General features: G+C 52.5%; 1 protein-coding gene across 6 annotated transcripts in view; it reads right to left on the reverse strand.

The window, feature by feature from the left end:
* The window catches only part of TRAPPC9 (trafficking protein particle complex 9), a 601443-nt gene that overhangs the window by 33577 nt on the left and 540572 nt on the right, over positions 1-27294 (reverse strand). Inside the window, exon 23 of one of the 6 annotated variants that reach the window (XM_034668656.1) lies at positions 2264-2293. The exons of the other annotated variants lie outside the window; for them this stretch is intronic. Within the exon in view, the coding sequence (XP_034524547.1) occupies positions 2279-2293 (15 nt within the window). The 3' untranslated portion in view covers positions 2264-2278. Of the gene's footprint in view, positions 1-2263; positions 2294-27294 lie in introns of those variants that run through there. 6 annotated transcript variants of the gene reach the window in all.

Genomic DNA, 27294 nt, shown 5'->3' on the forward strand with positions numbered 1-27294 from the left:
CTCAAGGGTCCCCAAAAGGCCCAGAGGGGGCCCAGGAGGCTTCTTGGCAGCTGGAGAGCCTGGGGTTGGACAGTGCAGGTCTCTCCCCACTTGCCCCTCCCGACCCAGCAACCCGTGTGCCTCCTGCGTGTGGCCTCCAGTCGACACAGGGAGGGACCCCCGGCAGGAGCCCCTCAGGGTGCTCCCAGTTCTCCAGATGAGATCTCCTTGGCTCCCTTTTCTAATAAATGCAAGAGACTAGAATATTGGTCTCTGGGGACCAAGAACCAGGCTGTGATTAGTCATTCGTTTTGTGCCTTCCTTTCCTATAAACATTTCCCCTTTTCACAAGCTGATAAATTTGCTTTTCCCAGAAACTGAGAAGAGGGCCTTTGGCCCAGGCCAGGCACAGAGTGTGTCATTCAGGGCGAAAAACCACCAGCTGCTTTCCTGGAGCACCAGCAAGTTGAAGGGCTGAGGTCACGTCTCGGAGGGAGGGCTGCAGGCCGGCGCAAGGCAAGGGGTCAACGCCAGCACAGACACGGCCTGGCCTCAGCCGGGTGTGAGCACAGAGCCTGTGCTGGGAGCCTGACAGGCTGGGTCACCGCTGCCCCCTGCCCTCTGGGCTATGGGGCACTGGGAGAGCCACTTCTCTCTCTCCCCGGGGCCCCATGGCGAATCCCAGGCTCCAGAGCCTTCAAAGACCTGCCTGACCTCAGCCAGGACCAAGTGCCCCGTCCTGTCCTCCATAACCATCTGTCCTTCCAGCCTTGGTGCCCAGGCCTCAATGTAGCTGTGCCCGCATGGAATACCTCTCTCTCCACTTCTGCTGCTGAAATCCAACTCTGCCTTTGGGGCCTACTCGAAGGCCCCAGACTGCTGTGAGGTCTTGGGGACATGCGCCTGGCACAGTGGCTGGCCAAGGCTCAGCCTGGAGGCTCACGGTGCCCCTGCAGCCACTGGGCATTCCCAGAGGTCATGGGTGTTAGCATCCAGCCCAGCCCCTACCTTGCCGAAGACAAGAGGACAGGGCTGGGCAGACTTAACCAGGCCTACGCTGGTCAGCAGGCACTCGGGATCTAGACACAGTACCCTACAAGGTTACTGGCCTGCACATCAATGCCAGGCCCAGCCCAGTCAGATGACTGGGTGCCCAGAGTCCCTCAGCGGCACGAGAGAAGCCTGCCCTGCTGGGCCATGCACTAACTGGGGAACGTGAGCTGCCATGTAACGACCTCCCATTGTTTGTGGTTCAGCATTGACCAGTCTGTCCTCTGTGGTCCAGAGAGAAGCAGGCCTCCTCGGAAAGGCTGGATGGCCCAGGGGTGAGGATGGGTGCTATAACCATGGGTTAGCACGGCTTGTTTCCAGACAGGGGATGCTCACGACTCACTCAGGAACTATGATTCAGAATCGATGGCCCAATTCCCCACAGCAGCCAGGCCCTGAACCCAGCCTCCAGAGTGGCGTCTGCCCGCCAGCCCTGAGCACAACAGAAGCCTGGCCCCATTCGTCTGCCTGCGAGTATGGGTGTGTGCGCACGCACATGCGTGTACACGCCGAAGGGAACACATCTGTGTCATGGAAACACACGTGTGTGTGGCTTCAAAAGCTCCCAAGCCAACAAATAAATTTTACTTGAAAAACTAGAGTAAAGTTCCTTCAGGGAAACCAAAAAGGATTTTGAGACCATAAAAGCAAAAGTCCATCGCGCCTCTGAATTCATATAAAATGACCATATCATTATTTTTTCCTGAACCACAGATCCAACGTGCCTTAAAATGTCTGTGGCTCCCTCACCCCTCGGCTTGCGTGTGACCCCACATGGAGCCTCCCTTGCCAGCCTTGTCGTGGACTGAGCCCCAAACACTCAAGTTCCAGCCATCCCAGGGCTCTCCTACCTCTCTGAACACACCTGGATCCCCCCCTTGCTGTGGCCCTGTGCCTGGACCATCGTTCAAAACTCAGTTCCATTGGCACCTACTCCGGTACTTTCTACCTCACGGTCAAAACATTCACATTTTATAAGGATTTATTCTAACATTCAGTAGGTAGCATTTTGGATTCTCTGTCCACATAGCACCCCCAGGCCGGGTACTCCTCGGGGCAGTGCCGAGCGGGGTCTGCAGACCCCAGGTGCTTAGTAAACGTCCGGTGAGTGAATGATGGGGACCGTTAGTTTACTGAAGTTTTTTCAGGGAAGTTGTCAAAATTCCTTGGATCTGGTTCCAAATTAGCCACATAGGAAACGGAGCGTGCCTGTTTCATTCGTGGTGTTCTCCTCCTGGCCTTGTAGGGGCTAGGTACACATTTCCTGAACGAGCAAATAAATGAATAAATGACTTTCTTCTTGACAATAATGAATAAGTTATTCATCCTGCCCATGAGACTTCTTACATATTAATGTGCACTTCGGTGAAACAGAACCATGTCAAAACATCTACAGTGAAAGAGACTTTCACTTCCAGTCAAGAAGGAGTAGCAAGGACAGATTTACCCTCCCTCTGGCACAAGACAAAATGAGACAAAATGCATGAAATGACGGTTTTCAAGAGACTGGTCATTAGGCGACAAAATACAGTGACCCCTAAGAGATGAGAAAGAAATGAGGCAAGCCCTGTGACACCTCAGCTTGCTGCCTTGAAAGCTTCTGGGCTGTGACACAGGGAGAGGGGCCCCCACGCCTCTGTGGGTTGAGAAGACAGAGCAAAGAGTCCAGGAGATGAACGCAGCTAGAGCTCCTAGCGTAGAGAACTTGAAAGACGAGAGCAAGAGGGGGGCTACAGAAGATTCCCCTTACATACTCAGCGGAGTACCGGAAGGACCCAAGACCGGGGGGCGGGGGCTACCTAAAAGGACTGGAGGGAAAAGTGTCGGGGGCTCACACAGACCCAGGAATAGCGCCTGCTCCCAGCAGCAGACAACAAAACATCAGCATTCATAAGGTGCTGGCCTACTTAGAAAGCTCTCGCCTTCATAGTGGGGCATAATTAGCCCCAGACTAAACACTGCTCTGGTCCTGCCCCCAAAATCTTGAAAGCAAAAACCAAAATGATATCACTTTTTCTAAGTAATAAAACCATGTCCTAGAATCTCAAGGATATTTATATCTAGCACCCAACAAGATAAAATTGATAATGTCTGGCATCCAGTGAAAGATTACCAGGCAAGCAAAGAAACAGAAAAATATGACTCACAATGAGGAGGGAAAAAACCACCAATCAAAACAGACCCAGCACTGACATAAATGTCAGAATTAGCAAATGAGAACATTAAAGCAATTATCTCTCTCCCAGATGTTCAAGAAGTTAAGCAATGACACAGAAGGCACAAAGAAGACCCAATTCAAACTTCTATCAGCGAAACGTACAATATCTGAGATGAAAACAAACTGGGTGGGTTAACAGCAGATTACACATTACGGAAGAAGAAGTAAAAGTACGTGCATTTGAAGACACAGCAAAAAAAATTATCCAAAATGAAATGCACAGATAAAATATTTTATAGAATGAACATTAGTAAGCTCTTAGAAAATTTCAAGTGGCCAAACTTATCTGCAATTGGAGTCCCCTGAAACAGAGAACAGAGGGAGACAGAAAAAAATGACTGAGAAAAACTGAGTGGCCAAAACTTCTCTGAAATTGATAGAAACTATAAATTCCTGGATCCCAAAAGCCAGTCTAACCCTAAGCACAAGAAATACTGAGCAAACTAAGCCAAGGCACACTATACGACAGCAATTTCTCATCAGAAACAAGGCAAGAGAGGAGACAGTGGAGCGCCGCCTTAAAGTACCAGGTGGGGCGGGGGGTGGGGAACAGCTAACCTAGAATTTGAAACCAGGTAAAAAATAACTTTCACAAACTAGGTAACATAAAGGTTTTTTCAGAAATATAAAAGCAGAGAAGAATTTAGCAGAAGGAAACCTGAACATTCAGAAAGGTTAAAACTTTTGAGGCCCAAAGAAAATGACACCAAGTGAAAACAGAGATCAATAAGATGCGATGCGGGCACAGGATGGTAACTACATGGGTAAATACATATGATTTTTCTTTCTTATTTAAATCTCTGTAAAATAAAAATGTTTTGTGGGATTTGTAATATTATAGAAATAAAGGGTATAATAATAGTATTAAAGTTCAGAAAGAAGAATTGGAACTGTACTATTACGAGGTCCTTAATGTATACATAAAGTTGTATACTGTCACTTCCACATAGACTGTGATAAGTTAAAGATGTATACCATAAACCCTAAAAAAGCCCCTACAATAATAAAATGAAAGAGTTATAGTTATAAGCCAACAAAGGAGATAAACTTTGTTCGCGGATGACACGATCATCTATGTAGAAAATTTAAAAGAATGACAAAAAAAACTCTTGGAACTAGGTGTTATGGCTACATTGCTGGAATAAGGTAAAAATACAAAAGTCAATTACCATCCCACCCCCAAATGAAATACTTAGGTATACATATAACTAACTATGTGTAAGATTTACATGGTAAGTCAACAAAATTCTCGTAATCAACAAAACTCTGACGAAAGTAATCAGAGAAGTACTAAATGTATAGAGAGATAATCAACGTTCATGAACAGGAGGACAGAATGTTGTCCAGAGGTCAATTCTTCCTAACTTCATTTACAGAGTCAATGCAATCAAAATAAAAATCCCAGCAGGTAATTTTTTGGACATTGACAAATTAGTTCTAAGTTTTACAGGGAGCAGCAAAAGCAAAATAAACAAACAAAAGCAAAACAAAATAAAAAACCCTGTAACAGCTAACACAATATTAAAGGAAAAGAACAAAGTCAAAGAACTGACACTATCTGACTTCAAGACTTACTATAAAGCTACAGTAATCAAGACAGTGTAGTGTTGGTGGAGGAACACATGGATCAATGGAAGAGAAGAAAGAGCCCAGAAATGGATCCAGGTAAACGGAGCTAACCAACCTCTGACAAAGGAATAAAGGCAAAACAATGGAAAAAAGATGGTCTTTTCAAAGAACAATACTGCAACAACTGAACAACTGCACGTAGACACAGAGCTTATACCCTTCACAAAAATTAGCTCAAAATGTATCACAGACCTAAACATAAAATGCAAAACTACAAAATTCCTGGAAGATAACATAAGAGAAATCTAGATAACCTTGGGTATGGTAATAATTTTCAAAAGATTTGGTAAGCAGGAATTCATTAAAATAAAAAAACTCCTGCTCTACAAAAGACATTGTCAAGGGAATGAGAAGACAAGCCTGGGAGAAAATATTTGCAAAACATGTATTTGGGAAGACTGTTCTCTAAACTATACGCAGAAACCTTAAAACTCAATGACAAGGAAACAAACAACCCAACTAAAAATGGGCGAAAGACCTGAACAGACACCTCACCAAAGCAGACAAACGGATGGCAAATAAGCATTTGAAAAGATGCCTCATAAGTCATCAGGGGATTGCAATTTTAAACAGTGAGATAGCACTGTGGACCTGTTGAAGTACCAAACCCCAAACACTTACAACACCAAATGCTGGTAAGGATATGAAGCAATAGGAACTCTCATGCATTGTTGGTGGGAGTGCAAAATGGTACAATCATTTTGGAGGACAGTTTGGCGGTTTCTTACAAAACCAAACAGACTCTTACCATACGATCCAGCCATCATGCTTTTTGTTATTTATCCAATTTGAAAACTTACGACCACATAAAACCTGCACAAAAACTAGCAGTTTGCCAAAACTTAGAAGCAACCAAAACGTTCTTCAGTAGGTGACTGTTTAAATAAACTGTGGTCCATCCAGACAATGAAATACTAGGCTAAAACGAAATGAGCTCTCAGCCATGAAAAGACATGGAGGAACCTTAAATGCCCATTGCAAAGTGAGAGAAGCCAGTCTGGAAAGCTCCACACTGTGTGATTCCAGCGACATGACATTCTGGAAAAGACAACACTATGGAGACAGTAAAAAGATCAGTGGTTGCCAAGGGATTAGGAGGAAAGAAGGATGAAAAGGCAGAGCACAGAGGATTTTTAGGGCAGTAAAACTCCTCTGTGTGATACTATAATACAGATATATGAATATATGTCATTATACATTTATCCAAACCCATAGAATTTACAACACCAAAAATGAACCCTAATGTAAACTATGGACTTTGGGTGATACTGATATGTCCATGTAGGTTCAGTGATTTGACAAATGTGCCACTCTCGGGGTGGGGGGAGGTCCTGACAGTGGGGGAGGCTATGAGAGGGTGAGGATAGAAGGTATGTAGGAACTCTCTGTACTTTCCATTTAGTTCTGCTGTGAAACTAACACTGTTGTAAAAAAAAATGAAGTCTATTTTGTAAAATGGAATCACAAAAATACTTAAATCCAAAAGAAGGCAGTAAAAGAAGAAAATGGAAAAAGAACAGTTGGGACAGAGAAAATCAAAGATCACAGACTTAAGTAAAACTAAGCATATTAATAATTATGTTAAAAGTTAATAGACTACATGTAAATGGGCCCAAATAAAAGGCAGAGATTGTCAGGATAAAAACAGAACAAAATTTTAAAAGACCCATGAATAATATGTTGCTTATAAGAAATGCACTTTAAATATAAAGATACAAATGGGATAAAATTCAGTGTATGGGGAAATGAATGTCATGCTAACACTAATGCAAAGAAAGCTGGAGTGAATATATTAATGTCAGAGCAACCGACAACAGGAAATTAAGAATGTTATCTCATAATTATAAAGGGGCCAATTCATTAAAGGACATAATTCTAAACGTTTATGTACCAATAACAGAGTTTTAGGATTTGTAAAGTGAAATCTGATAGAGCTGCCAATAAAAGCAGATATCCACAATTGTAGGTGCATATTTCAACACCCTCTCTCAACAATGATGCAAGTAACCAGAAAACCAAACAGAGCATAAAAGACTAACAAAACATTCAAATAAGTTGATCTAATTAACGTTTATAGAACATATTCCTCAAAGAGCAGAATATACATTATTTTCAAGTAAACATGAAATATTTACCAATACAGACCATATTCTCGACCATAATTCTAACAGAGTTTGTGATATAGAAAATATGTTCTCTGACAACAATGACATTATATTAGCAATCAATCTCCAGGAAGAGATCTGGAAAATCTCCAAATATTTTGAACAGCACATTTCCCAATAACCCTCGGGTCAAAGAAGAAACTAAATGGGAAATTAGAAATTATTTTCAATGGAGTGAAAATGAAAAGCACGTATCGAAATTTGTGAGATGCCAATAAAGCAATGCTTACTGGGAAATTTATAGCACTAAACACCTACTAGAAAAAAAGAAAAATCTCAAATTTACGATTTCAGCTCCTATATTAAGAAATTAGGAATCGAGGAACAAATTAAACCCAAAGAAAGAAAAAAAAAAAGGAAGTGTCAAACAGCCTAGTAAAGTCGCTGAAATAGACAACAGAAAAGCAGACAGAAGACCAGCGAAACCAGAGCTGGCTCCTGAACAGCCCATGGAGTTGGTGCACCTGCAGCCACACGGGCAGGGAGGGAGGAGGGAGGCCCGAAGCATCACAGCAGGGGCGAGGGAGGTGATGTGCGGACGTCCTATCCTGCAGCCCACGATCCCGCTCCTAGGCGGGACTCCAGACACACGAAAGCCCAGGTCCACATCAAGACTTTTACACAAATGGCTACAGCTGCTTTGTTTCTAACAGCCCCAAACTGGAAGCAAGCCACACGTCGACCTACATGCGAATGGATGAGGGACATGCGGTGTGTGCATATGAGGGACTCTGCTCAGCCACAGGAAGGAGCAGACTACACACGCCACGATGTGACTCAGTCTCAAAGCAGTTGTTCTGGATGATAGAAGTGGGTCAGAGAAAGAGTACCTAGTGTAAGTACCCACTGATCTAAACTCTAGGAAACGTGAAGTAACCTGCAGTCATGGAGGGCAGCCTGGTGACTGGAAGGGGGGCAACCAGGGAAGAGAGGGGGGCTGGTGTTGGCAGGCCCTGCTGGGCACTCTCTGGTCACAAGGGTCCTCCATCCTCCTTTTTTTTTTTTTTAAATTTAGATTCAATTAGCCAACATACAGTACATCGTGAGTTCTAGATGCAGAGTTCAATAATCCGTCAGTTGCGTACAACACCCCATCCTTGTCACAGCCCAGAGGCAGAGCCGCAGTGTCCGCCAGGATGGGTGAGGACCTCAGCCCAGGCAGGTGACTTCTTCCCCGGGGTCTCCTTTCCAGCATGAGAAAAGGGCTCAAAAAAAAGCTTCAGCAAGAACAGATCAAGTCAAAGACTTTGACGTACATTTAAATTTGTTCCACATCTTTATCGGGTTAATTGGTAAAAATTGGTGACTACTGAACTTTGACTTTACACTTATTTTTCAGATCAACCTCCCTGTTTTTCAAGCTGTGAATCTAATGCTTCCCTGCCCTTGGTCAGGTGCTACCTACCCGTCTGCACGGGGCAGTGGGCTTCCGCCCTGGGGACGCTGCGGGAGAGCGGCTCTGAGGCGTGACCTGGAGCAACCTGTGATCTCGCGGAGGCCCCGCTCCCAAGGGCTATCAGCACAAAACAAGTCCAGGCACAGAAGTGTTCTGGAAGGCACGGAGGGCTGCTTGGAGACGAGAGGTCTGCCCCCGCACTGGGGGGACACCCCCGCCCCATGGGGGCCTCCCTTGTTACCAACTCATTTCCAGGTATGGCAGAGGGCATTTGGACAGGCCCTGGCCCTTCTGGCTAGGTGGCTGTAACCAGCCACTTCTCCCTAAACTTGTTCCTGCTGGGTGCAATGGCGATGACAGTATGCGCAGTGGACAGGACAGCTGCCCAGGTCACAGACACTAGTGTCCCTCACAGAGCCTGGAGTGTGGCAGCCCCTCCCCTCCCAGTCCCTCCTGCAATGCTTCACACCCGGAGTGGCCACTGTGTGTGCTGGTGTGTGTGGGAGAAGGAGGGGTGGTGGGTTAATTTAAAATTTAACTTGCTTTCCTTTTCCCACAGGGAAAAGGAGTGGGAACAGGTTTCTAAAAATAGCCTGGCCTGTCAAAACTGGTAACCATCAGGCAGGGCAAAGACAGGGCTGCTTGGGGAGGGAGTGCAGCGAGGAACAGGGAGGACTCCCAGCTCCGGAGCTTCTGTTGCCGACACCTGCCAGTCTCAGTGGCCAGCGAGCAGCCCACATCCTGGGGCCAAGACTGCCTCCCAGGTGATGCTATCGGAAACGGGCACAGGCAACTCCCGACAGGTGCCACTATGGAAGTAATGGTGGGGACCACCAGGGTCAAGTGCTTCCCCCACACTCCCTGTGTCTACCCCTTGCACACCTGCAACGGCCCTGTCTTCATCAGAGCAGACTGAGGCTCAGAGACAGTGGGAGCCTCTCCTGGGCCAGCCCACTGGTCCGAGGCCGAGGGCCCAAAAACCTAGCGTGTCTGTTCTCAGGGCCTGTGGCCACTGGAGAGGATGCTTCCCGAGCTTCAGGGCCCCTGGAGCTTACAGAAATGCAATTCTGGCTCCCCTCCCACAAGTTCTGGAGTGGCCGCCCGTGTGCAGTGGTGGCGGCTGTGGCCACTCTAGCCACAGCCTGTGCCCGGCCTGCACTCCCTCCACTACCTATTCTCCTCTCCAGGGAAAGAAGACCCAGGAGAAAAGTGTGTGTGAAGAGATGGAAGGAACCCCGAGATGGTTTCAAACCACTGATCCCGAGGGAACAGAGCTTGTGGCCCACGGCCCACAGCCCTTGCCCAACACAAGGTCAACCCATCACGTGTCTAAGCAGCTTAACCCACAAATCGCACCAGGCTGCCTGCCTTTGTGGGGGGATTCCAGGTGCACCTGACCCAGCATTGTGCAAGGGACAAAATCATATCTGGGGGCCAGACCGGAGGCCCGCTGCCAACACTCCCCAGGTCAGACCAGAGGGATATGGAAGAAAAGTCCAAATGAAGAACACCTTGTTTTAAAAGACCCAAAACACAACACACTTGACTCTCTCCCATAGGAGAAATTTCCATACACGAAGATGCAAATCATGGGAGTTAAGAACTCTGTGCAGCTAAAATCAGCATGAATGTTAATCTAAACATCGTAGAATTATAAAACTGCACCAGAAACATCAAGTCTGGAGCTCTTGTCTGGGAAAGTGAACCAGCCCCTTGAGCACGGCTTCCCCCCACAAGCACTCTCTCCCCTCTCCAGTCAGCCCTGGTGCAGGTGACAGCGCCGAGCCAGGACCTCATGTGTGCGCTGGGAACCCCGGGGAGGTGGCCGGCTCTGCACGCCGCCCCGCCCCCATGGCCTCGCTCATTGCAGGGCCTCGCCCATCGCAGGGCCTCGCCTGATCCGCCTCCACACATTTGTTGAGACTGGCTGGGCCTTATCGTTCCCGGGATACTTCAGTTTTAGCCCAGGTGAGCCACACTTGAAAATAGGGTAGGGCTCTGCGTGCCCCGAGCAGAGCTCCCTAGAGGTCCCACACTTCGTGGCCATCATCTCGTGGAACCTGCAAACACACGTGCATGGTCAGGATCCCAGTGCCCATCTGCGGTGGCCAGAGACAGGGGTGGGAGGACACCTGGAGCCTGAGGCCCAGACCTCGCTCTTCCGACACCCACGTGGCCTCCCGCCCTGGCCAGACGCAGCATGTGCTCCCGTGTGTTTGCTCCTGGGTCTCCAGGACTGGGGTCAACGGTAAGCGCCCCTTCGACCCTGCCCCAGAGGAAGGCAGGGGATGGGGTGTGGGCGTGGTGGGGGAAGCTTAGCAAGACGGAGGCAAGCGCGTTCTTGAGGGAGGACAAAAAGGCAGCCTTATTGAGCGAGATCTTGACACTGGGCTGAGCGCATCCATTTTATTAACAGCCTCAATTGGAACATGTGAAATCTGTAATCTGATTAAGGAGGGCTTCACTGGCTGCCTTCTCCCGCGTTCTCCCCTCCACCGCCCCCCCAGCTGCGGGCAGGACATTTGGTATGGATCATCTTTCTCAGTAATGGGGTTATTTGGGGCCTGGCTGGGCTGGGGAACATGACGACGTGTCACAGCGGAGCTGGGACAGCAGGTGTTTGCCGATGCATCTGTGGAAATTGATCACAGCACAATCTCTGCATCAGGACACACACGCGGGCAAGGACACCGGGAAATTGAATCTTATTACTAATTAATGGCTTTAATGCCTATGATTAGGCCTCAAACACAGTCTATTTTCCCAAAGATAAGTTTAGCTCTGTTTGAACCAGGAACCCAAGTGCTCTGCTAACGCTGACGCCAAACAGCTCAGCTCTGATCAAATTCAGAAGTTCTGACTCGACCACCTAGACCCTCCAAAACTGTCATCTGAGCATGAATGACACCAGGAGGGTGGCTTGGTTCTCCAGCAAGCGCCATGCCGGGGATGGGGGTGCAAAGACCCCGGGGGTCCGTGCTCACGGGGCACAACCCGCATGCCGGGCCCTGCAGCCAGAGACGCAGCCCCGGGACTCAGGGTGCTGGGAGCATTCCAAAGGGTGGGGGTGAGGAGCCAGCGTTCTAGAGGGGGTGATTCTGCCTCCCCCCTCACCCTGGGACACTTGCTGATGTCTGGAGACAATTTTGGTTGTCACATCTGGGGGAGGGGTGCCGTCGGCATTAAGTGGGCAGAGGCCCGGGGTGCTGCTGGACATCACAGGGCACAGGACGGCCCCCGACAAGGAAGCATGCGGCCCCAAATGTCCGTAGTGCTGTGGTGGAGAGCCCTTGATGCAGGAGAAGGGCACAAGGCTCGGAGGGAGCACACATGCCTCCTGGTGAGACAGGGAGCTCATTTCTTCAGAGGCTGCCCTGTCAGGATCTCCAGCGGGCCGGCCATGGGCGCCCTCTGCAGCCTGGGGGCGTGTGCGCCCTCTCCAGTGTGTGGGACAGCGAGGCCCCAATTCCCACCGAGCAGTGCAGCAGCCTGCTGGCAGAAGCCTGAGCATGGGGCTCGAGTGGCAGGCCTCTGCCCGCCCACACCCATTTGGGAAGCTCAGTGGATGCCGGCCTGAGCACAGCAGAGCACCACCTCTGGGGCAAAGTGCCACCGTTTGTTTGGACTTTGAATCCTTGTGTCCAGAGATGTGAATCAACAGCAGCTGAATAGTAACATCATTCAGGGGAAAGCAGAGTGACAAAGGGCCTCCTTGGGCAGTCATCCGTCAGCAGGACAGGAGCTGGCTGCCAGCAGGGCAGCTCCACAGCTGAGCTCCCAGCGGTCTCAGAGCCAACAGGACTTGCTTGCTTGCTGCCTGAGACGAGTGACTCACTGGTCTTGCATGCTCAGCCAGGAGGTCAAAGTGGCCCAGCTCCCAGGGGCAGAGAAGCCTGTACCACTTACTGGGCTGTGTGTCCTAGGTGAGATACTTAACCTCTCTTAGCCTCGTTTCTTCCCTTTGAACAATGGGACATAATTACTACCTCCCAGGGTTGCTGTAAAGACTAAGCTGTGGGAGGGGTGTGGGGGGCCTAGCATAGAGCGAGCATTTCATGGGTGGTGCCGGAGGGTCCCGAGCTGGTTCCAGGGCAGGACGAGCTTTCTAAAGGCAAACAGAACCCCGTGTAACTCTGCAGACACTCACAGGTTCCCTTGCAGAGTGCAGGTTCTGCCCCAGGCCACCTATGTCTGTCCCATAGCGTTCCCCTCCATGGAGCCATGTCACCCTGACTCCCAGGAGACACCCCCTTTGCTCATCATTCCGTGGCTGCTCCCATCAGACTGGGTCCCACGCTGTGGACTCCTGCAGGGAAGAGACCACACTGCCCGGCTCCAAAGCCCCCACCTCAGCGCACGGACGCACAGTCCCAAGGGCAGCCGGCCCCCGAGGATGCGGGGCGCAGGGCCCTGCCGTTTGGAGAGGCAGCAGGTGAAGGGTGGGCCGCAGGACCTGGAGCAGCTCTGAGCTGGAGAAGCGACACTTGCCTCACCAGCTGAGTTGGAAGGGGCATGGGAGTAACCGGAAGAACCCCTGAAAATCGTATTTGGAGTTGCAGGGCCCCCTGCACCCCTCCCTTCCTGCAGGTCTCCTGCGAGAGGCCTTCCCTGACAGCCGTCCTTTCCTCTGCCGCCTCCTTGTCTCTCTTCACTCGGCTTCTCCTCATGGTGCCTGGTGCCCATGGACAGACTTCCTCCTGTCCTTGTGCCCCCCTGGCCCTTTGTCCTGGCTCTGTCCAGGGGCTCAGAGACTTGGCTTGGAACCCCACCTGGCCCCTGTGGCATTCGCCAAACTACTGTATGACTTGAATAGAGTTGCCCAAAGTTGCTGTCAACAGACAGGTGTATCAGGAAACATGGATTCCAAGGCCAAACGGGTATGTTCTCATCATGTGGGGGACTTCTGGGAGCCTCGACTGTGCTGCGGGCAGTGGTCCCCAAAGAGGCTCAGGGAGGCACTTTGGGAACCCGGGTGTGAAGCCTGCCTGGCGAATGTGCACTCCCCAGGAGCAGGACTATGACCTGGCCATCCTTTCTGGCCCTGTTCCTGGCATGGGGCCGGCCAGTGTGCCCTGCTCCCTGCAGACTGGGCCTCCCCTCCATTCCCGGTCGGGTCTGGGCCGGCACTGGCAGAGGAGGCCCTCGTGCATGTGGCAGCATGGGCACCGGGTCTGCCTGGAGCTCTTGGTGGCAGAGCTGCAGAGGGGCTGGCAGGGACAGGTGTTGCATGAAGACATGCAAACGGACGGTGCGACCTTGTGTCCCAAACAAGCGGCACGGCATTGCTGTGGGTTCGCCGGACATCTAAGGCTGTTCATGTGACAGAGGCTGTGTGTGTCTTGAAAGGGAACTGGTGACAGGCCCACGGCCTGAGAAGGCGCATCTCCTCCTCTCTTAAGCCCAGGTGAGGAAAGCAAGGGAACAGAAAGGCAGGGACTGGGATTTATGAGGCATGTTCTACGTGCTGGGCACTCCTCATACCTCACTCTCTCAGTCCTCTTGGCTCCCCAGGAAGACAGAGCTTGGCAGGTTCTCGTGGGGGGACTGAGGACATGAACAGTTGATTCTCTGAACCAAGGTGCGCTCTTTACACCCGAGGCTCAGGGGGTGAAGCGGCCTGGCCAAGGTCCCCACAGGCCATGGTGGGTCAGGGATGGGGACCCAGGTGTCCTGGCTGACACAGATCCAGACTGATGCAGACACAGGCTTGTACCCGTCCGTGACCCTGTCCACCAACAAGTGCAGCACAAGAAAGGTCCTGCTGACAAGTGCGGGGAGCCAGGCCGCCACTGTGTATCCCCAGGGACCTCTCTGTGGGCCCTTCAGCAAGACCCCATGCTTGTCCTGGACACAGAGCTCACAAACACTGCCTAGAAGTAGGGGAGATGGTCAGATAATCCCCAGGGACCTTCCAGCCCAAGATGTCGGTGCCTCCATGATTCAGAAACAGCTTTCCCCTGGGCCTGGTGTGGCTTAATTGCCAGGCAATGCGGCTGATAGGATCTGTAATCAAAGCTGGGCGGTGGAGGTGGCGGAAGAGGCGAGGTCATCAGTAAGTGGACACTTTGATGAGCACTTACAACCATCATTTAGCGTCTGAAGCATCCTTTTCAATTATCTGAAAAATAATCCCCGCACTAACCTGAAACCCAGAGCCCGCGCTTTGAGTGCGGGAAGTGACCAGAGATCACAGCACTCGCCCAGGCCCCTGTGAGGTTCGAGAGGTGGGAGGCAGACCTTTGGAAATGAAAACCAGCCGAGCATGAGCCAATTACCACCCTGAGATCAATCCTCAAAATGGCACGGGAGGGAACAGGGACCCCAGTGCGTGAATGCTCAGGGTCATCAGCCTGTGGTGAACAGTCACTGAGCAAACCCAGCACAGGGGGAAGCGGCCGGCCTCGGGCTCAAACTGCTGTGAGAACCTGACATCCTTACTACAGCGTGAGACGGCTTGGTGGCAGTGGTGACGGGAGTTGGGGAGAGCGTGTGCTCCAGATGCTTCCTTTCCTTTCTGTGCTGCTCATAGCAATGCCCACAAGTCAGCCCCTGAGCATTGTCCTGGGCTCCCTGGGGTGCTTGGAGCCCAGCTGTGCACCGTGGGGGACCCTGAAGGTCACTGAGTGATGCTGGGGCTCTGAGAGGGGAGTGCACCCCAGTCTCCCAGTGCGTCTGTTCCAGTCCCCCGCCCGCAGTGGGTGGTCAGCCGCAGGGCAAGGGCAGTCACGCCGACCCGACGCCCCACCACTTCCAGCCTGGCAACCACTAATCTCCTTTCCATCTCTACACATTTGCTTCCAGTGGACAGTTCACATAAATGGAATCAAACAGTAGGTGAGCTTTTGTGCTGGGCTTCGTTCACCTAGCATCGTGTTTCCAAGACTCACCCATGTAGCATGGAGCAGGACTGTATTCCTTTCCATGGGCAGAGAAGCCTGCTACACGGACAGTCCACACCGTTCATCTGTTCACCGGGGGGGCAGACGTCTGTGCTGTCTCTACTCGTTGGCTATGACGCGTACACTTTTGTGTGGACGTGAGTGCTCAATTTGGGGGGAGTATATATATCTAGGAGGGGACTGCCCGCCTGGCCATACGGTAACTTTGGCTTCCAAGCCAGCTGCACTGGTTTATATCCCTACCAGCAATGGGTGAGGTCCCAACTTCTCCATGTCGTCGCCAGCACTAGCCATCCTAGTGGCGAGAAGTGGCATTTACTGTGCTTCTGATTTGATTTCCCAAATGACTAATAATGTTGAACATCTGTTCATATGCTCGTTGGCCATTTGATTTTTCCTTGAGGAAATATCCACTCAAGTCCTTTGCCCATTCTTAAATTGGATCATTTGTCTTTATTGTTAAAGTTGAAACAGTTCTTTATATATTCTGGATACCAATCCCTTATCAGATACATGATTTACAAATATTTTCTTCTAGTCTGTGGGTTACCTTTTCACTTTCTTGATGATGTCCTTAGGAGCACAAAAGTTTCTAGTTTTGATGAAAACCAATTTATCTTTTTTTTGTTGTTGTTGTTGAACTTTGGTGACCAATCTGGGAAAACATGGCCAAATCCAAGGTCATGAAGATTTACTCCTATGTTTTCTTCTAAGTGTTTTACAAGTTAGGTATTTGATTCATTTAGAGGTAATTTTTACATATGGTGTGAGGTAGGGGTCCAATTTCATTCTTTTGCACATGGATATCCAGTTGTTCCAGCACCATTTGCTGTAAAGACTATTCTTTCTCTATTGAACTGTCTTGCCACCTTGTTGAAAATCAATTCATTAATGTGAAGGTTTATTTCTGGACACTCGATTTTATTCCATTGATCTATATGTCTTGTGCCAGTACCACACCGTCTTGATTATTATAGCATTTTCTTTAAAGTAGGCTCCATGCCCAGTGTGGAGCCCAATGTGGGGTTTGAACTCATGACCCTGAGATCAAGAGCTGAGCTGAGATCAAGAGTCGGACTGAGCTGACTGAGCCACCTGGGCGTTCCATGATTATTACAGCTTTATAGTAAATTTGAAATTGGGAAGTGTAAGTTGTCCAGCTTTGTTCCTTTTTTTCCCCCTCAATATATTTTGGCTATTCTGGGTCCCTTACATTTTCCTAAGAATTTAGGATCAGCTTGTCAACTTCTGCCAAGAAGCCAGCTTTTGATTTTGATCAGGATTGTGTTACATCTGTAGATCAGTTTGGGAACTAGTGGTATCTTAGCAAAATTCATAGTCCAATCCATGAACAAAGGATGTCTTTCTATTTATTTTGGTTTTTAAACATTGTCATCAGTTCCTTTCAAGGACATTTGCTAATTTTCAGTGTACATATACAACATATACTTCCTGTGTTAGGTTTATTCCTAAGTATTTTGTTCTCTTTGCTGCTACTGTAGCAGAATTGTGTTCTTCATTTCATGTTTGGATTGTTTCTAGCTAGTATGTAGAAATACTGGATATACCAACTTGTATGGGAACAAAGACTTTTAATCAGAGCTGGGATTTAGAAATACTACCTTAAAGAGAAGCTTCCGGAGATCCTGGAGATATGGAGCGTGGTGGCTTAAAACAATGGAAATTTGTTGTTTTACGGTTCTTTTACAGTTTCAGAAGTCTGAAATTTGCATCACTAGGCCAAAATCAGGGTGTTGGCAGGGCAACACTCCCTCTGGCAGCCCTGGGAGAGATCCTGTTCCTTGTTTTTTCCAGCTCTTGGTGGTGGCTGGCACTCCTTGACTTGTGGTCACGACACTCATCTCTGCCTCTAGGGTCGCAGGGCCACAACCTCCCCCACAATGATAGATGTGACTGCATTTAGGGCCCATTCAGAGAGATAATCCAGGATGATCTCATCTCAAGCTCCTAAACTTAATCACATCTGCAAAGACCACCTTTTTGGCCATATATGCTCACATTCAAAAGGTCCCAGGGATAAGGACTTGGACATCTTTTGGAGGGCCATTGCTTGCCCACCATACTACCCTTTGTGCAGGTGGGGATAACTCTGCAGACAAGTGGAATCCTCACAACCCCATCATCAAATGCTGACACTCAATCTACCCGAACCATCACTCCTTACTGGCTTCCAAAATGGCCCATTGCCTCGCAATTACATTTTCTGTCCAATTGCAGAGGGCTCTGGTAGAAGCTGGACTCTGAACCAAATCATCACCATGAAAACTCTATGCCCTATTTCCACTGTCCACACTGAGCCCCTCGGCAAGGACACCCAGGGGCTCCTACAAGTTCTTCCACAGAAGAGCAGTGAGAATGCCCTCTAAGACCGGCAGTGCAGGGAGCCGGGCCAGGCAGCCTCCTGTCAGTCACTCGTTAAACGTTGACTGCACCTGGCTCTGTGCTGGGCACAGGGACCCAGACACCATCACTGCTGTCCCCAAGACGCAGCCCCCACGTGTCCAGCACCCGCTGCCGCCTGCATGGTCATGCACTGCGGGGCTTCGAGCATATCACTGTTGCCTCTGTGCCTCTGTCCCCTCATAACCTTTTGCTCTGGCGCCTGTGGACTGGGTGGCTGGTGCCCCGTGGACATGGCCCCAGGACTGTGCTCACCCTCACCCAGGCAGGGGCTCTGGGTGGGGATCACAGCTCAGTTGTGAAGCTTGAGGTCAGTCCTCCCCCCATCTGGGCTTCCGTTCCCTCCCCTGTGCGCAGAAGGTCAGGCTAGAGGGTCTGGAAGGAGGGACAACTCACTTTCCTCCCGCGCAGGGACAGGCTGCCTTGTAACGAGGTTGGGGCCTTTCCCTGGCCTCCTCGTCTCCCTGGGCAAGGTGGGGGACACGGGCTCGTCCCCACACCCTGTGGCGTTGCTCCCTGACAGAGGCTTCCACGGCAGGCCCATCTGGGGCACTGTAGGTGCCCCAGACTCCACGGGCACAACACGGGAGGCTGCCACGATGTGCTCGGTGGCACTGCGGCTGCTGGGCCCTGGGGCGGAGGAACTGACAAGTGTCTTCCTGGTGCACCATGGGGTTTGGCAGTTTCATGGAAAAACAGCTTCTTCAGAAGCAAGCTATACATCACTCCTTCTTTAGTAATTGTGCCAAACCATCTTATAAGATGCAATATCCATTATTAATAAGCATTCATTTATTTACCAAGCACGTGCTGAGGGCCTCGGAGGGACCCAGGGAGATGCTGGCTCGGCTGGAGGCCGAGAGGTGAGGAGCCACGGTCTTTTCCTGCACCGCCAGCCAGAGGTTCGGCACACGGCCTGGTCACCACTGCGCTCCCGTGCCCGGACCTCCACATGCGTGCTGTCCATGAACCCCCACGATGCCCGTGTCCTGGAGCGAGGAGACGGAATCCCTGCTAAGTGAGTGTATACGGGCAGGGGTTCCTTGGGAGGGATGCTGGGGAGCCCCCAGCCGCCCTCCTGCTGGCTGTGCAGGTGGCAGAGAGGCCCAGCAAATGGGGCAGGAGCACAGGATGGACACGCGAGGTGATTTTCTCTCCCTCCTTCCCACTTTTCAAGGGCCAGGCGCAGGGGTGAGGCAGGGCCAGGCCAGCCACCTCCTTCACCACGTGGGGCTCTCCCTGCACAGCTACCAGAGATCAGAGGAGCAGGCAGGACCACTGTGCGGGTGTGGGAGCGCTCCCAGGCTAGTCGTCTGCAGCCCCCATCCCCAGGAAGAGCGGGCCAGGGCAGGCTGGAGCTAAGGACGAGAAGGTGCGTGCCAGAGCAGCCAGGGACCGCGGAGCCCTCCCCACGCCCCGTTCCAGACCCCTGAGGCACAGGGTCTCACTCAGCCCCACACGCCCTCATGAGGCAGGAGCTAGTGTCACTTTCGCTCTGTGAATGAGGACAGTGCAGCCCAGACTGGCTAAGTGGCCCGGTCACACAGCACTCTCTGCCCTCCTAGCCCACACCGTAAAATCAGGAAGGACGGGAAGGCGCAGGAGCAGAGGAAGAATCGGCAAGCGCCTGCTGCCCACCCGTACAGGCTGCGTGGGCCGGTACCGCAGCACCCCGCCATCTTGGACGATTCCCCGAGGAGCTGACGAGGCAGGGGTCTGGCACCGCTGAGGGGGGAAAATCCAGGCTTGGAGAGGTTACGTAAGTTTTCCAAAGTCCACACAGGAAGGCCAGATCTAAAAACGTTTGCCCTGAACACCTACGCTCAATGGTCCCAGCATGGTTCCTGCACAGGTCCTGGAGCCGATAAGCACGCTGACCTTGGGGAGGGGGGCAGTTTGCAGTGTCCGTATTGTAGCTGACCGCTCATGTGCTGGACTCTAGGGGAGGACAGCTCAACTCCAGGGATGTGTGGTTCTGGCCAAGTCATGGTCACTCTCTGGGCCTCATGGCCGTAGGGGTGGGTCACGCCACGTGATCTTGTCACCTGATAGGGAAGACCTCACATTCTGTGATGCCTCAAAGCCTGGCTTCTGGGGAAGGCATTTTATCCTAGAAGACCCGGATACTTCTCTATAACCACCCAGAGCCTCAGGAGTTTAGCCAGAGATGCTGTGGCTGGAAATACACAAGGAGTGGCAAGAACCCGACCTCACGCAAATGCGCAGACTCCTCGCGGCAGGGCAGGGACGCCTGTGCTGGTTTCTCTGCACACCTCTGGTTGGCTGGCCCACTTTCCCCAGGAAGCCACCTGTCAGCAGACTGAACACCAAGACTGCCACCGCTGACGCCACCAGTAGCGATGTCACACAGCAGCTCCCTCTGGGGCGCGTGCCCGCATGCTTTACACACACGGCCTCGCCCTCACAGGGTAGGAGGCCGAAGCTCACCAGCAAGGGTGTGCACCGGCTCGCACGGCTGGGAGGAAGAGGAGCTGCCGTTCCAGCAGTCCCCCCACCCCACCCGATGGCCCGCATGCCCGCGGGAGCAGTGATACCCCCAGTGTGCTCCTACAGGACCCCGCTCACCATGTGTGGGGCCCCGGCCGGTGAGGCACCCACTGCACCCAGCTGCGGCAGGTGGGGTCAGCCCGGAGCTCTCTCCCTGCCTCCCTCGAGCTGTCCGACCAACACTGAACTCTGCAGAGACGCCCCCAGGCCTTGCCAGGTGGACGGGGCCCCTCTCTTTCAGCCTGGACGCAGAGCAGGCCTCCCCCAATGTGTGCCTTCCCTTGGTAGTTTCTGTGAGTTTGGGGAACACGGGGGTGGCGGTGGTGCTCATAGTGCCTTCCTGCTGACAAGTCTGAAAACTCCAGACCGTGCACAGATGTCTGGGGACAACCCGGTCTAAGCTTGTCCCTCGTCGGGGAGTTACATCAGGGTCAGATGAGGGCAGCGCCCCTGGTGGGGCAGTCGGGGGGCCCCCCAGACGTGGCGGTTCTGCCAGTGGTCAGCTCTGCCCGGGGGCCGGAGGCGGAGACACTGAACGCCCTGGATCCATCTGCATTGTTCTCTCGCCTGCTGAGGAAGTATTTATGCAGCACGCGTGCGTTTGTGCAAGGCGCCGTGCGAGGAGCCGCACTTGGCAATGCCATCTGTGAAACAGGGCCAATGGGCCCTACTCACAGGGCGAGGGATTCTTTCTGAGTGTACACGTTGATCCAGAAAACCTTTCCAAATGCAAGTCTCTGGGCAGTTATAAAAGGAGCCCTTCGCATGAGAGGAATGGCTGGTAACTCGTGATGTGTATTGGGAAGACACACCACGGCACCTGGACACCCTGGGCCCCGGGGCCCGGTTAGTAAGGGTGGGCCACACCGTGAAGAGGACACTACAATGTGCTTTCATGAACCAGAAAGCCCACCTCAGAGCAGACAGGAATCCCAGCCTATAAGCACCTCGCAGCGCAAAGGCTGGTTCAAGCGAACCCATCCTCACGACACAGCTGTGGGAAGGTACCCCTGGGTGACTGGGGGCGTGTGGCATGCTGGAGAATGGAGCCCTGTCTTTGCAGCATGACGCTTGAGGGATCCATGATGCAGCTCCCGGGGAATGGAACATCAGGGGAAAGCATTCTCTGTGCCAGGCGTCACGCCGCGTACTGAACACAAATGTGTACCTTTCAGTCCCAACTGTCACTGGACACAGCAGCTTCTCCCCTTCCTCACCCTTGAGGAAGCCAAGGCTCAGAGCCTGGATGGCCGCCTGCCATCGCACGGAGCAGAGGACCCGCACGGTTTCTTGCTGTGGTCATCCAGTGTCTGAAAACCTCCCTCTCCCCATCCCCAGGAGCCAGGGCCCAGGCACATGGCCATGGCTTAGCCACCCAATGCTTCCTGCCGGGGCCCCAGTGAGTGACACCAAGGACACAGGGCCTGAGGGGTACCAGCACTGCAGCCAGAGTCAAGAGCTGAGTGTCGAGTGGCAGGAGACGCTCCCTAGAGTTCCTGGGATCCCACCAGATGCCCAGTCTCCCGGAGCCCTTCCTAAATATTCCTCTTGTGCTTAAGCTAGGCAGAGCGGCAGCTAAGAGCCCCAATTCTCAAGTGGCCGCTGTGACACTCATACCATCGAAAGCCATCCTCTCCTCTAGGGTCCTGATTTTCAGGAGGGGGACAGAGAAGTCCACTCATTCCTCCGGGGTGAGAGAAGCCTGTGGAAGGGATGGGGGCATAGGGGCAATTTTCCTTGAGCCTGACTTTGGAAAGGAGTAGGCACTTGGCTGGGCAGTGGGTGAAGAAGGCCTGTGTGCTGTGTTCTCCGGCAGAATGTCAGCCCCCATGAACCCCGCATTCAGGAGCGCCTCGAACCTCCAAGGCGGACCACTTACAGCACTCCCTCATCAGCACTAGGGGCGTCTTTGGTAAAGCTAAGGGGGGATAGGACCTTGCTTTGCTGAGTCCCTTCTAAAAGACCAGGCACCACCCCAGGTGCTTGGTAAACGTGCCCTTAATCATCAGTAAAAATTGTCAAGGACAGCCCAGAGCACAGCCCAGGACCTGACGCTCCCCAGGTGGCCCCACACACCTGCTGACTGAGGGGTGCAGGTGTAGGTGCTGTGGGACTAATGTTCTTTGCTCGGCAAGGTGGGGTGATGTTCCGCCTCAGGGCTCCTCAAGGACCAGGAAACTCCCTGACTGGTCACGGCTCCCAGCAGGTGCTCAGTGACGGTGCTTCACCGGAGGGCCCACGTACAGGCATCCGATGGCAGTGCCTAGAGGCGGCAACTGAGTCCTCGCTTCACCCTTGATGGGCTGGATCCACCGTGTGGGAAGTTCCCCACATACAGGACGGGTATTCACAAGATGCGGGGGCAGGCACAGATGGGACAAGTGTCCCTACGGTTGGGTGTCACAAGTCTTGTTTCCCACAAGAGGAGGCCAAGACCCAGGAAGTCTGCGGAACTCAGCCAAGGTGGCAGATCCGGACGGCGGCAGAGGCAGGGCTGGGTCCCACCGGATGTCACGGAACACACAACTCAGGCACTTAAGGTGCACAGTTCAGCGGGTTTTAGTGCATTCACGGTCGTGCAACCACCGCCACTCTGATTCCAGAACAATTTTATCCTTCCCATCAGAAATCCTGTAACGGGGGGCGCCTGAGTGGCTCAGATGGTTAAGCGTCTGCCTTCGGCTCAGGTCATGATCTCAGGGGTCCTGGGATTGAGCCCCGCATCAGGTTCCCTGCTCAGAGGGGAGCCTGCTTCTTCCTCTCCCTCTACTGTTCCCCTGCTCCCCCTGCTTGTGCTCTTTCACTCTGTCAAATAAATCAAATAAAGTCTTAAAAAAAAAAAAAAAAGAAAGAAACCCTGTAACGGTCTGCTGTCCCTGCTCCCCCGTCAGAAACCCTGTAATGGTCCACTGTCCCTGTCCCCCAACCCCTGCCGCCCAACAACTACACATCTACTTTCTGTCTCTATAGATTAACCGATTCTGCACATTTCATATAAATGGACTCGCACAAAATGCAACATCTTACGTCTGGCTTCTTTTCCTTAGCACGATACTTTCCACATTTGTCATTTGTGTCAAGCGTATATCAGCACTTCCTTCCGTGGCATAACTGAGTAATATTCCACGGCGGACAGACACACTCTGTTCACCTAGGTTGGCTGCCACCCCTCTGGACTACCCCGGGGACCGCGGCTGTGAGCACCCATGTGCAGGCTTCTGGGGGTCGTGGGCGGGTTTCTATCTCTCTTGTCCTGGGACAGGACGTGCTGACTGCAGCCCTTGCGTTCCCGGACCCGAACGAGGTCCACGGCTAGGATAAATCTCTACTGACTAACGTTTCAGCACTAAAAACATCTAACTCGATAACCCTTCCGAGGACAAGGCAACAAATGTGGAGTGCAGATAATCCGCTGAACTCGTCCTACTCAGCATTTACCGCACAGGGAAAAGGTGTGACCTTGTACCGCACAGAAGCCGTTTCCGAAACTCCTTTAAGGCAGAGTCTCGTCCGAGGAGAGGCGCGTCGGCATCACTGACTCTGTGGCACCGTGACGGGGAGCAAAATGTCCTCTTCAGGGATGCCCGCAGGCTGGAGTGCCGGACAGGGAGGCAGACTGGGAGCGGGGAACAGCAGGAAACCCCCCCGGGGGTTCTGGGCGAAGGCCTGCTCCAGAAAGGGGCAGCGGCAAAAGTGCTCAGTGCAGATGGTGCGGTGGGGGGGGTCGGGCTGTCCCTCCACTTGGGTCTCCTTCCCACCCATCGCCCCTCCTCCTCCCCTCACTGCAGCCTCCCTTGTCTCTCAACTCTGCGCCTGCCAGCACCGTCATACCCCGACCCTCGCCGGCCACCGGCACGTGCCCCACAGCCAGGGCTGTGCCCACCACAGCCACCTCGCCACATGACAACCAACCGACAGTGATGGGCCAGCCCCGAGGTCAACAGCACTTTCCCCAGGGCACCGAAATCCACCAATTCCTGCTCCTTCCCTGCACCCCTGCTCCCACCTTGCTCCCGGAGGGCTCCCTGAGCAGGTGCTGTGGTGGGTGCACCTGGCTTGGGTGTGGATCGCCAGGGACCTGGAAGGACACGGGTGGGGGGATTCTGGGGGACAGGCAGATGGCACGCATGTGTTCATCCCCACAGCCTCCCAACACCCGGCAACGGGACAGCGACGGGGTAAGTGAGGCCTGAAGCCGGGAGGGGAAGAGGTAACAGCCACTGCAGAAGGAGGGCAGTGAACTCTGCGAAGAAGTGAGGAGGTAAGCCGTGGAACAGAGCCCCGGGTGCCAGGGAGCAGGGAGCAGGGCAGGCGGTGAGGGGCGGGACGCCGGAGCAGGGATATAGTTCCGGACCTTCCGAGGCGGTTGAGGTCATGCTGGTAGCTAGACATTGGCCACTGTAGGAGCACTGGGATCTCAGAACCCAGCAAACGCTACACAGCGGGGCTCCCCTCCCCAACCCCAGACAGCTGGTTGTTAAACATTTACCAGCACAGCGCTGCTCAAATTTGTCCTCCCCAGATGGCCGGGGCTTCGGTGGACCTCAGTCAGACAGAACAGAGGGCGTATTCTCGGCAGAACTTGACCCAGGGAGCCTCTGGACTCAAGACCCCGTGGGGACCAGACACCAAGTGTCGAGACGAGCAGCCCCTTCCCTACCCTGATGCCCCTGTCAGCAGACCCAGGGGGGTCAGTCCAGAGTAAAGACTGAAGCATTTGGGTCATTGGAGGGGCCCCGGCTCCTCTCTACCAGCTTGGGGGTCCCTTTTCAATGGGAATGAGAGCCACGGGGCACAGTCATCTGGGGGACACCTCCACAGTGAAGGAGCCCAGGAGAAAAAAACAGAGAACAAGGGAAACAGGCCGGCAGGAGCAGAGAAAACCCCATGGAAAGTCATGCTGGACATTCTCTGAGACCAGAGGAGGCCGTGCGTCCATGAGGAAGACCCAGGTGCTTGAAAGGGGGCAGTGGCAGAGCAAGGACGAACCCCAGGAGACTAACGATGTCACCGGCACAAAGAAATTCTGTACGCGGGCTGGAAATAAGCCCCGGGACACTTCCCACGCAGCAGAGTGAAAATGCTAAGAGATGCAGGGTGGGGAGAAAAGGAAATTAAAGGACCAGCTCCAGAGGCCCAGGCTCCAGCTAGCGAGCATTCTGCAAGAGAAAACAGAAGGAGCGGAAGGGCAAGAATTACAGAAATCATAGACGAAACTGTCCCAGTGGTTTTATTCCATAAGGAAACGGCCCACTAAGGGCGCCATAAAAAGGATTTCCACAAGAACCGCATCAGATTACGTGAAACACAGAATTGCTGGAGGAGGAGAGGCCCCAGAGGCTCCCGACCCAGGGAGGTGCTTATGCACAACAGTCAGGAATCAGAATCTCCAGAGCAGGAGACATCTCGACAGGAACTTGGAAGCTCACGTCTTAGATATGTAAGTTTCTGGAAGCTGGAAGACATCAGAAATGCCTTCAAAATTCCGAAGGAAAAACAATTCCGAATTCTAAATCCAGGCAAATAATCAATTAGGTTTGCAGGAGAACAAAGATAATTTTCAGCTGTGAAATATTTCAGACTATTTTTCCCTCTGCAGTCTTTCCTGGGACAGTGCTAGAGGACACGCTCCAGCCAGAGGAAGGGGAAGGCCCAGCAAGAGAAAGGCGGGGGGAGGAGGGGCAGAGGGCGGCCAGGCAGCCTGCGGGGCCTGGACCAGACAGGCAGACAGGAGACCACCAGGAACAAGGCAAGCCCTGCAGGTTAGCTGATATCAGGGGTTAGTGGTGCAACGAGGGATTCAGAGCTCTGGTGGAGAGTTCAAGAAAATTAACTTAGGGTCACAGGAAAAAAAGGGGGGGGCAATCATTAACTGCAGGAAAAGCAAGAAATTACACAAAGAAGGAAGTATAATCCATAGCACAAAATTGGCTCAGCTGTGAGAGTATTTACCTTGTCATAATAAAAATTAACAGAAGAAACTCTGTGGGGAATTAATCTAAAACTGTGACCGGCCTATAGCCGGAGGGTAGAGACGGGGAGTCAGTAGATGTCTGGCCAGGAGACTCCTGCAACAGAGACCCGTAGGCACTGTTCGCATGAACTCGGTGACTCCCTTCCAGGTGGGTTCCGAACAGCTGGGCACACTGGTGGAGGGCTCTGGGTCAGGACTCAGCCACACGGGGAGACAGGACTGCAGGTTTCATCATGCATCTCCTGCAACTAATTGGCTTTTTTGGCCCTGTGTATTAACTTGAATAAAAAATATTCTTACAGAAAATTAATCATCAAAGGGCAAAGTTAATGACTGGAATAAAACTCTAAGAGTCCCGTGCACATCGGTATCTGGGAACACACAAGCTGGAGTCTGGGGTCTGGGTCCTGCACAGAGTGGACCTGCACTCAGTCCCCTCGGCTAGGAAGTGGGCCCAGTGCCCACCCCACTCAGCAGTGGGAAGACAAAAGGAACCCAGCATGTCAGATGTGGCTGTCATGGACACTGTACAAATATCTGTTCATGGTCCCATGGAAAGTGATCTCTGTGCCCAACTGCCAGCAGGTCCTTGGGAAGGCAGTTCCTTCCCACTTCTGCCCCTTCCTCCACACCATCTTCCGGGCTCTCCCAAGTGAGAGCGGAGAGGCCCAGTCAGCTTGGCAAGGGGAAGAAAGCAGGAGGACTTATGACCCACACCAACGGGACTTCAAGTCTGCCTGACCTTGAGGAAGTCATGTAACCTCTGAGCCTCCATGTCCTTTACAAGGTCCATCACAAGGATGTACCCTCTGCAGGGCTGGGGGGGGTGATGGGGCAAGCAGTGTGAGGGCCAAGCCATGCGTCTAGCTGCCCCAAGGTCCAAGTCAAGACCTCTCTTGTCCCACGGAACTCCAGGGAGGGGTGTCTCCAGACCTCCCCTTTGATGGATGGTTGATGCCAGTTCTCAGTATAGAACATGCCAACAAAGGCACTGAGCCAAACAGGCCCAGGCTTGGAGGAGAGTGAGCGCCGGGCACCAGAGCAGCATGGATGCG

Source organism: Ailuropoda melanoleuca, chromosome 9 (genome assembly GCF_002007445.2).
Source record: "Ailuropoda melanoleuca isolate Jingjing chromosome 9, ASM200744v2, whole genome shotgun sequence".
Lineage (NCBI taxonomy): Eukaryota > Metazoa > Chordata > Mammalia > Carnivora > Ursidae > Ailuropoda > Ailuropoda melanoleuca.